Raw genomic sequence first — 12,572 nt, 5'->3', positions numbered from 1 at the left:
ATTAAATATACATTTAATTATACTACACTTAGTTTATAATATATTCCCACCAACAATGTATGAGAGAGCCAGTTTTTCCACATCCTTGCCAGCATTAGATATTGTCACTAATTTTTATTTTACCTGTTCTAATATATGAGTATGGATTACACCTCAACATGAAGAAAACAAAAATCCTCACAACTGGACCAATAAGCAACATCATGATCAACAGAGAAAATATTGACAGATGGCATTTTACTTGGATCCACAATCAACTCCAATGGAAGCAGCAGTCAAGAAATCAAATGACATATTGCATCAGGCAAATCTGCTGCAAAAGATCTTTAAAGTGTTAAAAAGCAAAGATGTCACTTTGAGGACTAAGCTGCTCCTGACCCACGCTATGGTATTTTCAGTTGCCTCGTATGCATGCGAAAGCTGGACAGTGAATAAGAAAGACCGAAGAAGAATTGATGCTTTTGAATTATGATGTTGGTGAAGAATACTGAATATACCACGGACTGCCAGAAGAACGAACAAATCTGTCTCGGAAGAAGTACAGCCAGAATGCTTCTTAGAAGCGAGGATGGCGAGACTTCTTCTCTCGTGCTTTGGACATGTTATCAGGAGAGACTAGTCCCTGGAAAAGGACATCATGCTTGGTAAAGTAGAGGGTCAGCAAAAAAGAGAAATGCCCTTAATGAGATGGATGGACACAGTGGCTGCAACAGTGGACTCGAACATAGCAATGATCGTGGGGGTGGTGCGGGACTGGGCAGTGTTTCCTTTTTACTGTATATAGTGTTGCTATGAGTTGGAACTGACTTGACGGCACATAATAATAATAATAATAAAGTGTGAGTAGTGATATTTCATTGTGGTCTTAATTTGTGTTTTCCTGATGGCTAGTGATGTTGATCACGTGCTTGTTTGCCCTCCTTTCATTTTCTTTGGTGAATTGCCTCTTCAATATCTTTTCCCTATTTTCTAATTGTGTTGTTTGGGTTTTTTTTTACTGTTGAGTTTCAAGAGTTCTTTATATATTGTAGATATGAGTCCTGTGTCAGATATGTGGTTTGCAAATATTTCTCCCAGTCTGTAGCTTCTCTTTTCATGTGGCTTCTCTTTTTGCCCTTTTAACAGGATCTTCTACAGAGCAGAAGTTTTTTGTTGTTGTTGTCGTTGTTGGCAGGTTTTTTTTTTTTTTTTTTACTGTACTTCAGGTGAAGGTTTACAGAACAAATAGTTTCTCATTAAACAGTAGTACACATATTGTTTTATGACATTGGTTAACAAGCCCATGACATGTCAACCCTCTCCCTTCTCGACCTTTTTTTTTTTTTTTGGTGAAAATATACATAGCCAAAGAGACACCATTTCAAAAATTTCTGCATGCGCAGTTCAGTGACATCGACTACGCTCTTCCAATTGTGCTGCTATTCTCACTTTAGATGAAGGTTTACAGAACAAAATAGTTTCTCATTAAACAGTACACATGTTGCCCTATGACAATGGTTAACAACCCCACTACATGTCAACAGTGTCCTTACTCAACCTTGGGTTCCCTATCACCAGCTTTCGTGTCCCCTTCTGCCTTCTAGTCCTTGTCCGTGGACTGCTGTGCCTCATTAGTCCCATTTGGTTTTATGAGGCTGTCCACTCCATGGCTGAACGGTGAACCTTGGAAGTGACTTCACCACTGAGCTAAAAGGGTGTCTGGGGGCCATACTCTTGGGGTTTCTCCAGTCTCCTTTAGGCCAGTAAATCTGGTCTTTTTTTTGTGAGTTAGAATTTTGTTCTACATCCTTCTCCAGCTCTGTCCAGAACCCTCTGTTGTGATCCTGGTCAGAGCAGTCAGTGGTGGTAACCGGGCACCATCTAGCTGTACTGGACTCAGTCTGATGGAAGCCTTGGTAGAAAGCAGAAGTTTTTAATGAAGTCTAATTTATCAATTATTTTTGTTTTTTATGGATTGTATAAAACTTTTATCATGAATGGGTGTTGGATTTTGTCAGATGCATTTTCTGCATCAACTGATATAATCGTTTGATTTTTCTTATTTAGCTGCTGATATTACATTGATTGATCTTCAAATATTAAACAAGTTTTACCTCCCTGGGATAAACCCTACTTGGTCATAATGTATAATTCTTTCTGTATATTACTGAATTCTATTTACTGATATTTCAGTAAAGATTTTGTGTCAGTATTGATAAGGGATATTGGTCCGTAGTTTTCTTTTTTTCATATTCTTTGTCTGATTTTAGTATCAAGGTAACAGTGGCCTCATAAAATGAGTTGAGAAGTGTCCCCTCCAATTCTCCTTTCTGGAAGAGATTGTGTAGAATTGATGCTAATTCTTTAATCTTTTGGTAGAATTCCCCAGCGAAACTATCTGGGCCTGAAGATTTCTTTTTTGGGAGTTTTTAAATTATGAGTTCAATTTCCTTATTATAGGGCTATTCAAATTATCTGTTTGAAATTGAGTGAGTTGTGGTAGTTTGTGCTTTTAAAGAATTGGTTCATTTCACGTAATTCATCAAATTTATATATGAAGTTTGTTCTTAGTGTAGTTCTTATCACATTTTTTATTGCTATCTACAGGGTCTGTAGTTATATCCCCTGTTTTATTTCTGATACTGGTAATTTTTGTCCTCTTTTTTTTTTTTTTTTTGCTTTGTCAGTCTTGCTACAAGTTTGTTAATTTTAATTATCTTTTCAAAGAACCAGCTTTTTGTTTCATTGACTTTTTTCCTACTGTTTTTCTGTTTTCAATTTCATTGATTCCTGCCCTGTATTATTTCTTTCCTTTGCTTGCTTTGAATTTATTTTGCTCCTCTTTCTCTCATTTCTTAAGGTGGAAGCTTAGATTCTTGGTTTGAGACTTTTCCTCCTTTCTATTGGAAGCATTTAGTGCAATAAATTTCTCAGCACTATTTTGCTTTGTCCCATAAATTTTGTTATGCCATATTTTTATGTTCATTCAGTTCAGTATATTTTTTATGTCCCCGTAAGATTTCCTCTTTGAGCCATGGGTTATTGAGAAGTGTTTAGTTTTCAAGTTTTGGGGGCTTTTGTATTTTCTTTGTTACTGATTTCTAGTTTGTTTCCATTGTGGTCAAATAACACACTCTGCACGATTTCAGTTCTTTTAAATTTGTTGAGTTTGTTTTAGAGGCCTGGATATGGTCTATCTTAATATATATATTCCATGCATGCTTGAAAAAAATGTGTTTTCTGCTGTTGTTTGGTAGAGTGTTCTATAAGTGCCATTAGATCATGGTGGTTGATGGTATTGTTGAATTCTGTATCCTAGTTGATTTTCTGCCTAGTTGTTCTATCAGTTGTTGAGAGAGGGATGTTGAAATCTCCGGCTACAATCGTGAGTATGTCTATTTTGCCTTCCAGTTCTATCAGGTTTTATTTCACACATTTATATCTCTGTTGTCTGGTGCCTACACATCAGTGGTAAAGAGCTCAGCTGCTAACCAAAACGACAGCAGTTTGAATCCACCAGCTGCTCCTTGGAAACCCTATAGGGCAGTTCTACTCAATGGCAACGGGTTTTATGTCTTCCTGATGGATTGACCATTTTATCACTATGTAATGTCCCTCCCTATCCCTAGTAATTTTCTTTTTTCTAAAGTCTATTTTATATGATATTAACATAGCCATTCCTGCTTTCTTTTGATTGTTTGCATAGTATGTGTTTTTCCATCCTTTTACTTTCAACCTACCTAAATTGTCATTTTGAAGTTAGGGATTAAGTCTAACATTTTACTTTTTGATTTATGTTTGTTCCCTCTGGTTTTTACTGCTTTTTTTTCTTCCTTTGGGTTACTTGAACATTTTTTAGAATTTCATATTGATTTATCTATAGTGTTTTTGAGTATATCTCTTTCTATAGGTTTTTTGGTGATTGCTCTAGGTATTAAGTTATACACCTATAACAGTACCCTGGTGTCACATTTTACCAGTTTAATTGAAGTGTAGAAATATTACCTACCATAAGATCCCTTTAGGGGTCCCTGGGTGACACAAACAGTTAAGCACTAGGCTGCTAACTAAAAGATTGGAGGTTTGAGTCCACCCAGAGGCACCTTGGAAGTAAGGCCTGGCAATCCGCTCCCAAAAAATCAGCCATTGGAAACCTTATGGAGCACAGTTCTACTCTGCCACACATGGGGTCTACTTGAAGGCAACTGGTTCGGTTTGGTATTTTTTAAGGTCCCCTTGTGGCACAGTGGTTAAGCGCTCCACTGCTAACCAAAAGGTTGGTAGTTCAAACCCACCAGCCGCTCCATGGGAAAAAGATGTGACAGTCTGCTTCCGTAAAGATTACAGCCTTGGAAACCCTATGTGTCAGTTCTACTCTGTCATATAGGGTTACTGTGAGTCAGAATCAACCGCAATGGGTTATCCTCTTCCATTTATAATATGATCATCTTAAATATTTCCTCTGCTTATATTTAGAACCACGTCAGAAAATAATTTAGAAAATTGAAGTCTATTGTATTTATCCAGATTTTTATTCTTTTTATTCTTTCTTCCTTCCTGATATTCCATGATTCCTTCTTTTATCATATCCTTTTTGTTGCATGAGAATTCTTTAGCCCTTCTTATAGGGTCAAGTGTGCTGGCAATAAATTGTCTTAGTTTTTCTTCATCTGAGAGGATATTATTGCTGGATAAGGATTTCTGGGTTGAGAGTTCTTTTTATTTTTCAGGAATTGAAAAATTTTGGGCCACTTCCTTTTGGCGTATATATTTTCTGATGAGAAATCCACTGTCTTTGAAATGTTTTTTCTCTGTTAGATAAGCTCCCCTTTTTCTTTTGCTGCTTTCAAGATTTTTTTCTCTGTCTTTAGTTTTCAAAAGTTTGACTATGATATGGATTTCTTTAGGTTTATCCTGTTTAGAGTTTGCTCAACTTGAATCTATAGTTTTATGTTTTTTGCCAAATTTAGGGGATTTTCAGCTATTATTTCTTTGAATACTTTTTCAGCCCCACACTCTTCTCCTCTCCTTCTGGGACTCTGAAGACAGGAATATGCAGTCTTTTGTTACAGTCCCACAGGTCTCTGAGTCTCTCTGTGTTTTGTTTTGTTTTTTCCCAGTCTACTTCTTTCTGTTCAGATTTTGTCATTTCTCTTACTCTGTTATCAAGTTCACTGAGTCTTTCCTCTGTCTTCTCCATTTCGTTGGTGACCTAAGCCACTGGTTTATGTATTTTGGTTATTGTGTTTGTTCAGTTATCTCAGGTGAGTATTTTCCCAAACTAAAATTTCCATTTGGTTCTTCTTTATGTCTTCTGTTTATTTGCGAAGACTCACTGTTTTTTCATTTATTTCACGTGTGTTCATAAATGCTCATTGAGGCATTTTTATGATGGCTGCTTTAAAATCATTGTCAGATAATTCCAACATTTGTGTTATCTCAGTACTGGCCATCTGTTAATTGTCTTTTCTCATTCAAGTTGAGATTTTCCTAATTCTTGGTATGATGAACAATTTTCAATTGCATCCTGGATGTTTTGGGTATCATGATATGAGACACTGGATCTTATTCTAATCTTTTTTAGCAGGCCTTCTCTGATACCACCCTAGCAGGGAGTTTAGGGGTGCCCTATAATAGCCAGTGGAGAATAGAAATCTAGGCCCCCACTTGGCCAATGCTGGTGGGGGTCGAGGGAATAGAGCCACAGTTTTTTTCTGTGATGCTTGGCTCCAGTAGGGCAGTTAGTATGTAAACATTTCCTGTTTTGCTAGACTGCCCCTTTTCTGATTCTTTGACTAGAGAGAGCAAACTCTTTCTACCCTGTGCTTCTTTGGCATTTCCAGGTTGCCAGCTTCTCCAGCATACAATCTGGGCTGTATGAGACAAAAACAAACCCCAGGAATCTCGCCACTGTGCTGTACCTCTGGTCCCAGTCTGCCTTTTCTCTCTACATTTTAGAGTCCTCTTGCATTTGTTTCAGGTACAATGTCTAGCGTTTTTGGCAGCACTTAGCGGAGGGGGGTGGGGGGAATAGGGAGGAGTGCATCTGCTTCATCCTGTCCCAAACTGGAAGTCCTTAGAAATTTTAATAAGTAATAAAGAGCAAATAAATGTGTAAAAATTCAATAGGTTGAATGATTTCTAGTTTTTTGTTTTTGTTTTTTCCGATTTTACTTGTCTAATAAATTAGGTGAATTAAATTTCATTATTTTTTATTCAGAAATTAGACTTTTGTAGATTGGACAAAATTTTGCAAGGCAAATTACCGGAGCAGTCCACAATATGCGTATGGTATTGTAGGGAGAGTGCCTGTTTTCTAGCATTACCCTTGAAATTTTTTACATTTCTTAAACTCCAAAAATATATACTACCTGATGGAAAACTACTCACCTGAGATAATTTGAGCTCTTTCTTGGACCCAGATCTCTTTATACTAATTTTTAAAGCAGACCATGTTTCTAACTTATGTGCAGAGTTCCCATCCTGGCAAGTGGTTATCATTTGACTTTAATGTAATCTCTCGGATAGATCCCTTAGAAGGAGTCTGTTGATTTCTAGCTTAGAAGTCCCAATGTTTTATGCTGGGGCATTTCCAATCTTCTTGGGTAGCCCTTGTAAACTAAATACACACAAACCATCAGACAATACCAGCCTGTGACAATGGCCACCTTTAGATACTGGTCAGGCTGATTTCTAGTGTCTTAGTCATCTTTTAAAGAAGGTCTTTGTGACTCTTTATCAGCCATCACAGTTTTGCCATTTCATTCTATCCTTGTATAGTTCTAGTCCTAAAAGAAACTTCTCCCCAATCAAGAGGTAAAAGAATCTACGTGAGATGCCCAGTTATACAGAGGCCCAAGACATTTTTAATTGAACAGTTTTCACTTATTCTCCTGCTTACTTCTACCATGTTAACCACAGTTAGATGGTACAACCCAGAACTTGGGCCTAAATCTATCCATTTGATTAATCAGTATCACAATTCCTATTTTTAGGCTGAAAGTTGTCCTACTCTCTGGCCTAGTTTTTAGATTTGTATAATTTTATCACTTATGAGTTATCTGAAATTCAATCCTCTGCACATTAGTGTCATATACCAAGAATATCTGTCTCAAATTAATCCTCCTAAATTCAAAGCTTTGCATAATCTAGGATCACCTCTCTACCCTTTTGCCCCACTTTTCCTCAGAAACAACTTTTTTCTGAAGGCAAGTTTGTCTCCTTAAAATCTTCCCAATACCATTCATAGTTTTTCCTCTAGCCATACCTTTTCCTCTGATTTAAATATCTTTGTTCTACTTTTCCATTTATGTACACTCTGTTTATTAATTACAGCACAGATCAAATCCCACTACTTCAGATTTTCTAGCTTTCTATGATTACTCCAACATACATCAACCTCTTTCTCACCTAACTCTATTAAAGTTACTGAATATACATAAAATTAGCACCTTATTTTTTTAATATGTAATAGTCTGTAACTCAGTTCAGTTCTCCTAGTTTCAGAAAAGATTTATTAAGCACCCTACTCTGTGCAAAACTGTATGAGAGGAGTATCAAAATGAGCAAGACTTGATTCCATCTCTCAGGAGTTTATTATATATAATCTTAGTCTCTGATTTGTATATAGTTTGAGTTTTTATATATCTTTACTGAACTCATAATTTAAATAGCCCACTTAAATTAATGAATTTATTAATATCTTCTACGTACAAGACATTGTTTATGGTGCTCAGGAGGTTCAAGAGAAATTTTGGGAAGGCAATCTGTAGTTGAATCCCAAATGAGTATCACAGAATTATTATAGTAGTTCAGAATTCTTGGATGAGCCTGTCATTTTGCAATAAATTTGGCATGACATTTAGATTTACTTTAATTGTGATTAATGATTCATTCTGCTACCTTGATGTTACATAATGGTCAATAAGAGCCTTCAAAAGGATGTTATCTCTGTGAGCCCTTTCCAGATTGATCAGAAAGGATTTATCTAGATTACTATTCATGACAGTGCCAAGAACCACCTTAAATCCTTTTTGGAGCAAAGTAGTATATGTATAATGAATAAAAATCAAGGCTAAATAGATTTACCTTTGTCTACAATTCTTACAGTATGCTTTAATACATGTAGTCTATACATACCTAGCTATGATAGCACTGCCTTCACCACTTAAAACTGTGTCACCTTGGATGAGTTATGTGCCTGTACCTCACTTTTCTTATCTGTAATTAGATGTAATAATAGTAACTACTTCATAGGGTGATTGCAAGGATCAACAAGATAATAGACATAACCTATACCCCGTTGCTGTCAAGTCAGTTCCAACTCATAGCGACCCTGTAGGACAGAGTAGAACTGCCCCATAGGGTTTTCAGGGAGCAGCTGGTGGATTTGAACTGCCGACATTTTGGTTAGCAGCTGAATGCTTAACCACTGCACCACCAGGGCTCCGTGTGTAAAGTAGACTCATTAAATGATAGCTGCTGTCATCATCAACATCATCATTATTACTACTAATCCTGTAGAGGGTTCTGTGACTGCTACTATGGCTACTGTCATTTCACTCTGTTCTTATATTTGCCTAATTTTAACATTTTTCATCTGTAGTTACCTAGCTACCTGTGTATCATGACGAAGTATTAGTGTTAAACTCTAAATTCCTAGAGGGTAATTAGTCTACATACTTATCCTTGTATGGCATTTCGCATAGTTAGTTGCAATTGTAAGAACGTCTTTTGACAGTGATGAAAATGACTATAGTGTGTTAAAAATGTTCTTACTTCTTCATAGTTTGGTTTCATAGTTACAAGATATAGTTTAACAGATAACCACAGAACATGTCCAAAAAACTGGAGGAATAGGAATGGGCAATAAGTGTCACATAGTTGATATCAGTGATTAATTGATACCCAGTCTCCTCGTAGACTTCATGTCATGCTCATTTCTTCAACTGCCTTCCCTTCTCAGTATATGTGATGGTAGGGCTAAATTAGTATTGATGGATAGATACAATGTCTTCCGGTTCTTTTGGGGGAGTTTATCTGTGATCCAGAGAAAATATGTTGTTAGTTATTGAGCTGTAGTCCTAGATCTTTGTATTGTCAATATGAGACAGGGGTGCCTCCCATGTATGTGTTTGGTAGGGTTAGCGATACTTGTTGTTAGGTGCCATTGAGTCGATTCTGACTCATAGCAACACTGTGAACAACAGAACAAAACACTGCCCACTTCTGCACCATTCTGACAATCGTCGTTATGCTTGAGCCCGTTGTTGCAGCTCCTGTGTCAGTCCATCTCTTTGAGGGTCTTCCTCTTTTTCACTGACCCTCTACTTTACCAAGCATGATGTCCTTCTCCAGGAACTAATCTCTCCAGACAACACGTCCAAAGTAGGTAAGATGTAGTCTCGCCATCCTTGCTTCTAAGGAGCATTCTGGTTGTACTTCTTCCAAGACAGAACTGTTTGTTTGTTTGGCAGTCCCTGGTATATTCAACACTCCTCTCCAACACCACAATTCAAAGGCGTCAACTCTTCTTTGGTCTTCCTTATTAATTGTCCAGCTTTCGCATGCATACTTAGAGTTACTAAAATTCACACGCGTACTTAAAGTTACTAAAATTCCCGTTTAGACTCTAGTGATCAAAACATACTTGCTTAGCAGTGGATAGAGGGAAGCTTCACATTTAGTGCTTAGCGCTCCTGAAGTATCTATAATTTTGAGTATTTAAATTATTTTACTCAGTGTTCTTCTGCTCCCCGTAAGTAAAGAGAATTTAAATTTCTATGAAACCAATTTGTGTTTACGTGTATTTAAGACGTCCTTGTTTATTTTTGACAAATTGGGTTTTAGTTTGAAAATAAGTTGCTGGCAATGTAGCTGGAAGGGCATGGTCATCCAAGGGTTACTATTCAGCTTCTTAAGTTGTACAAGATTAGAAATTCTCTAAATTTACCTTTACAGGTTAAAAACTAAAGCTATGTTTAAATCGAGAGACATGGCTGTTGATGAAGAGCTTACTAAACCTCGAAAACTCAGTCTGGATATGAATGGGAGTGACTCTGGACCAAGGTAAACCTGAGGGGCTAGTGAGGGCAAGAATATAAAGGACACAGGTATTAAGGATGTGTTTGGTACATATTTATAACTCTATATTGGTAAATTCAGTTTTCTTATCATATGATTAATATATTTTTGTTATGAAATTTTCAAAAATATAAAAGTGTAAAGAAGAAATAAGATATAAAAACAAATGTGAAGAAAATAAACATCATTCATAATCCTATCATTCAAAGGCAATCTTTTGAGCCTTTTTTCCCTGTCTATCTTTCTTTGTATAATACTATCTTCTATATTGAGTAATTGGGATTATGCTATACAGTTTGATTTTTTGCTTTTTTCATTATATCAGATTTTCTGATGTCATTAAATTCTTTCTGAAAACGTAATATTAATTCATTCATTCAATAAATATTTATTGTTTGGCAACTATGCCCCAATATTTATTTATCAGCCCGTGACTGAATAATGTAGGGTTTTGCTCTTATACATTATGCTTTGCAGAACATTCCTGTAAGTAAATTTTGTACTTTATCTCTACCTATTTCCTTGGTGTAGATTCTTTAAATGGAATTACTAGCTCAGAGAATATGTGAATTCTTTCAAGATTCTTGATTCACATTGCCAAATTGCTTTCCATAAAAGTTAAATCAATTTATACCCCGAAAACAGTGTTTGAGATTTCTCTTTTCATGACATTTGGGAAATTTTTGGCCATTATTTGCTTAAATATTTTTGGCCCTATTATCTTTCTCCTCTCCTTCTGGGGCTCCAATTACATGTATATTAGACTTTTAGATACTGCCTCACAGGTTCGTGAGGCTCTGCTATTTTTTCTTTCTAATCTTTTCATTCTTCACATTGGATAATTTCTGTTATCCATCCTAGAATTTAATGATTCTTCTGTTATCTCTAATCTGCTGTTAAGCCCATAAAGTTCTAGAATTTCCATTTGGTTCTTTGTTATAATTTCTGTTTTTCTGCTGAGATTTTCTGTTTGTTTACTCATTACAAGTATCTTTTCCTTTATGTTCTTGAGCATAGTTATAGTAGCTGCTTTAAAATCCTTGCCTGCTAATTCTAAGATCTGGATCATCTCGGGGTTGTTTTCCATTGATTGACTTTTCTCTTGAGTATGGGACTTGTTTTCTTTTCTTTATATGGCTAGTAATTTTGGATTGTTTCCTGGTCATTGTGCATGACTTTGGAATTCTGTTATATTTCTCCGAAAAGTGTTGATTTTCTTTGTGATAGTTGATTTTCTTCTCCCTCTCTTCCACATACATACTCATACACACACAATTTCCTTCCTCTGTCCTCTCAATAAGGAGCCCTGGTGGTGCAGTGGTTAAGCACTCAGCTGCTGACCAAAAGGTTGACAGTTCAAACCCACCAGCTGCTTCACAGGAGAAAGAGGTGGCGATCTGCTTCTATAAAGATTATATCCATGGAAGCCCTATGGGGTAGTTCTCCTCGGTTCTCTAGGGTCGCTAAAACGGGAAATGACTCAACAGCAACAGATCCTCTCAATACAGCCATATTACAATCTATTTACAATAAGACTGAGCCCTGGTGGCACAGTGATTAAGCACTTGGCTGCTAACTGAAAGGTTGGTGGTTCAAACCCACCAGCCACTCTGCGGGAGATAGATGTGTCAGTCTGCTTTGTTAAAGATTACAGCCTTGGAAACCCTATGGGGCAGTTCTGCTGTGTCCTATAGGGTTGCTGTGAGTTGGAATCGACTCAGCAGCAATGGGTTTGGTTTGGTTTTGGTTTATACTATTGTTAAGTTTCTTTTTTATTGAATAAATTATTTGTCCTACAGTTTATAAATTCCTTGTTTAACTTCCTATATACTCATTCGTTTATTCACCCAACAAATGTTTCTAACATTCCCCACCATGTGCTAGGTACTGCTGTAGGGTTTGGGGAATATAACAGGGCACAAAACAGACAAAAATGCCTGGTGTCATGTAACTTACATTCTTTTATCTTGTCATTCCCAAACTGGCCCAGAAAGTATAATTATCTCAATATATTCAAGCACATCCATTATTCTTTTCTTTTCCTTTGATTTTCTCTTCTTTTCTTTCTTTCTTTCTTTTTTTTTTTTTTTTAAATATATCTCTCCTAGAGTCCTCCATAATTCTGCTCTAGTCTGAACTGGTTATTCTCTAGGCTTGCTGTTAGATATTTCATCCTGAAATTTCTCTTATCAATCATTCTGGAATTTTTTTTTTTTTTTTTTTTACTTCTTCTCTGTGTTGCATTCTCTTTTTCCTAGATGTCCTCTTTTTTGTTTATACTCCTTCACCTTCCTGTAACATGCCCTTCAATAGCTTACTAAAAAGGAGTACAGAGGAGGTAATTTTTTTGAGACCTCACACCTCTGAAAAAGGTCTTTAGTTTGTCTTCATGTTTTATGGTTTAGCTAGGTATAGAATTCTGGGCTGGTGATTACTTTTCCTCAGAAGAGATTGGATTTCTAGTTTCTAATGTTGCCATTAAGAAGTTTGATGCAATTTGATTCTTTATC

General features: G+C 36.4%; 1 protein-coding gene across 8 annotated transcripts in view; it reads left to right on the top strand.

The window, feature by feature from the left end:
• The window catches only part of KIAA1328 (KIAA1328 ortholog), a 354,269-nt gene that overhangs the window by 226,249 nt on the left and 115,448 nt on the right, over positions 1-12,572 (top strand). For 7 of the 8 annotated variants that reach the window (XR_002824780.1, XR_002824781.1, XM_023735436.1 and 4 more), the window contains exon 8: positions 9,940-10,047. The exons of the other annotated variant lie outside the window; for it this stretch is intronic. Coding sequence is in view for 5 of the 7 variants with exons in the window: in XM_023735436.1 (XP_023591204.1) it covers positions 9,940-10,047 (108 nt within the window). In the remaining 2 variants the exon portion in view is untranslated. The remainder of the gene's footprint in view (positions 1-9,939; positions 10,048-12,572) is intronic. 8 annotated transcript variants of the gene reach the window in all.

Source organism: Trichechus manatus, unplaced genomic scaffold (assembly GCF_000243295.1).
Source record: "Trichechus manatus latirostris isolate Lorelei unplaced genomic scaffold, TriManLat1.0 scaffold00078, whole genome shotgun sequence".
In the NCBI taxonomy this organism is placed as follows: domain Eukaryota; kingdom Metazoa; phylum Chordata; class Mammalia; order Sirenia; family Trichechidae; genus Trichechus; species Trichechus manatus.
Note: the sequence above shows the minus strand (reverse complement) of the source record. Positions and strands in the feature narration are given on the sequence as shown.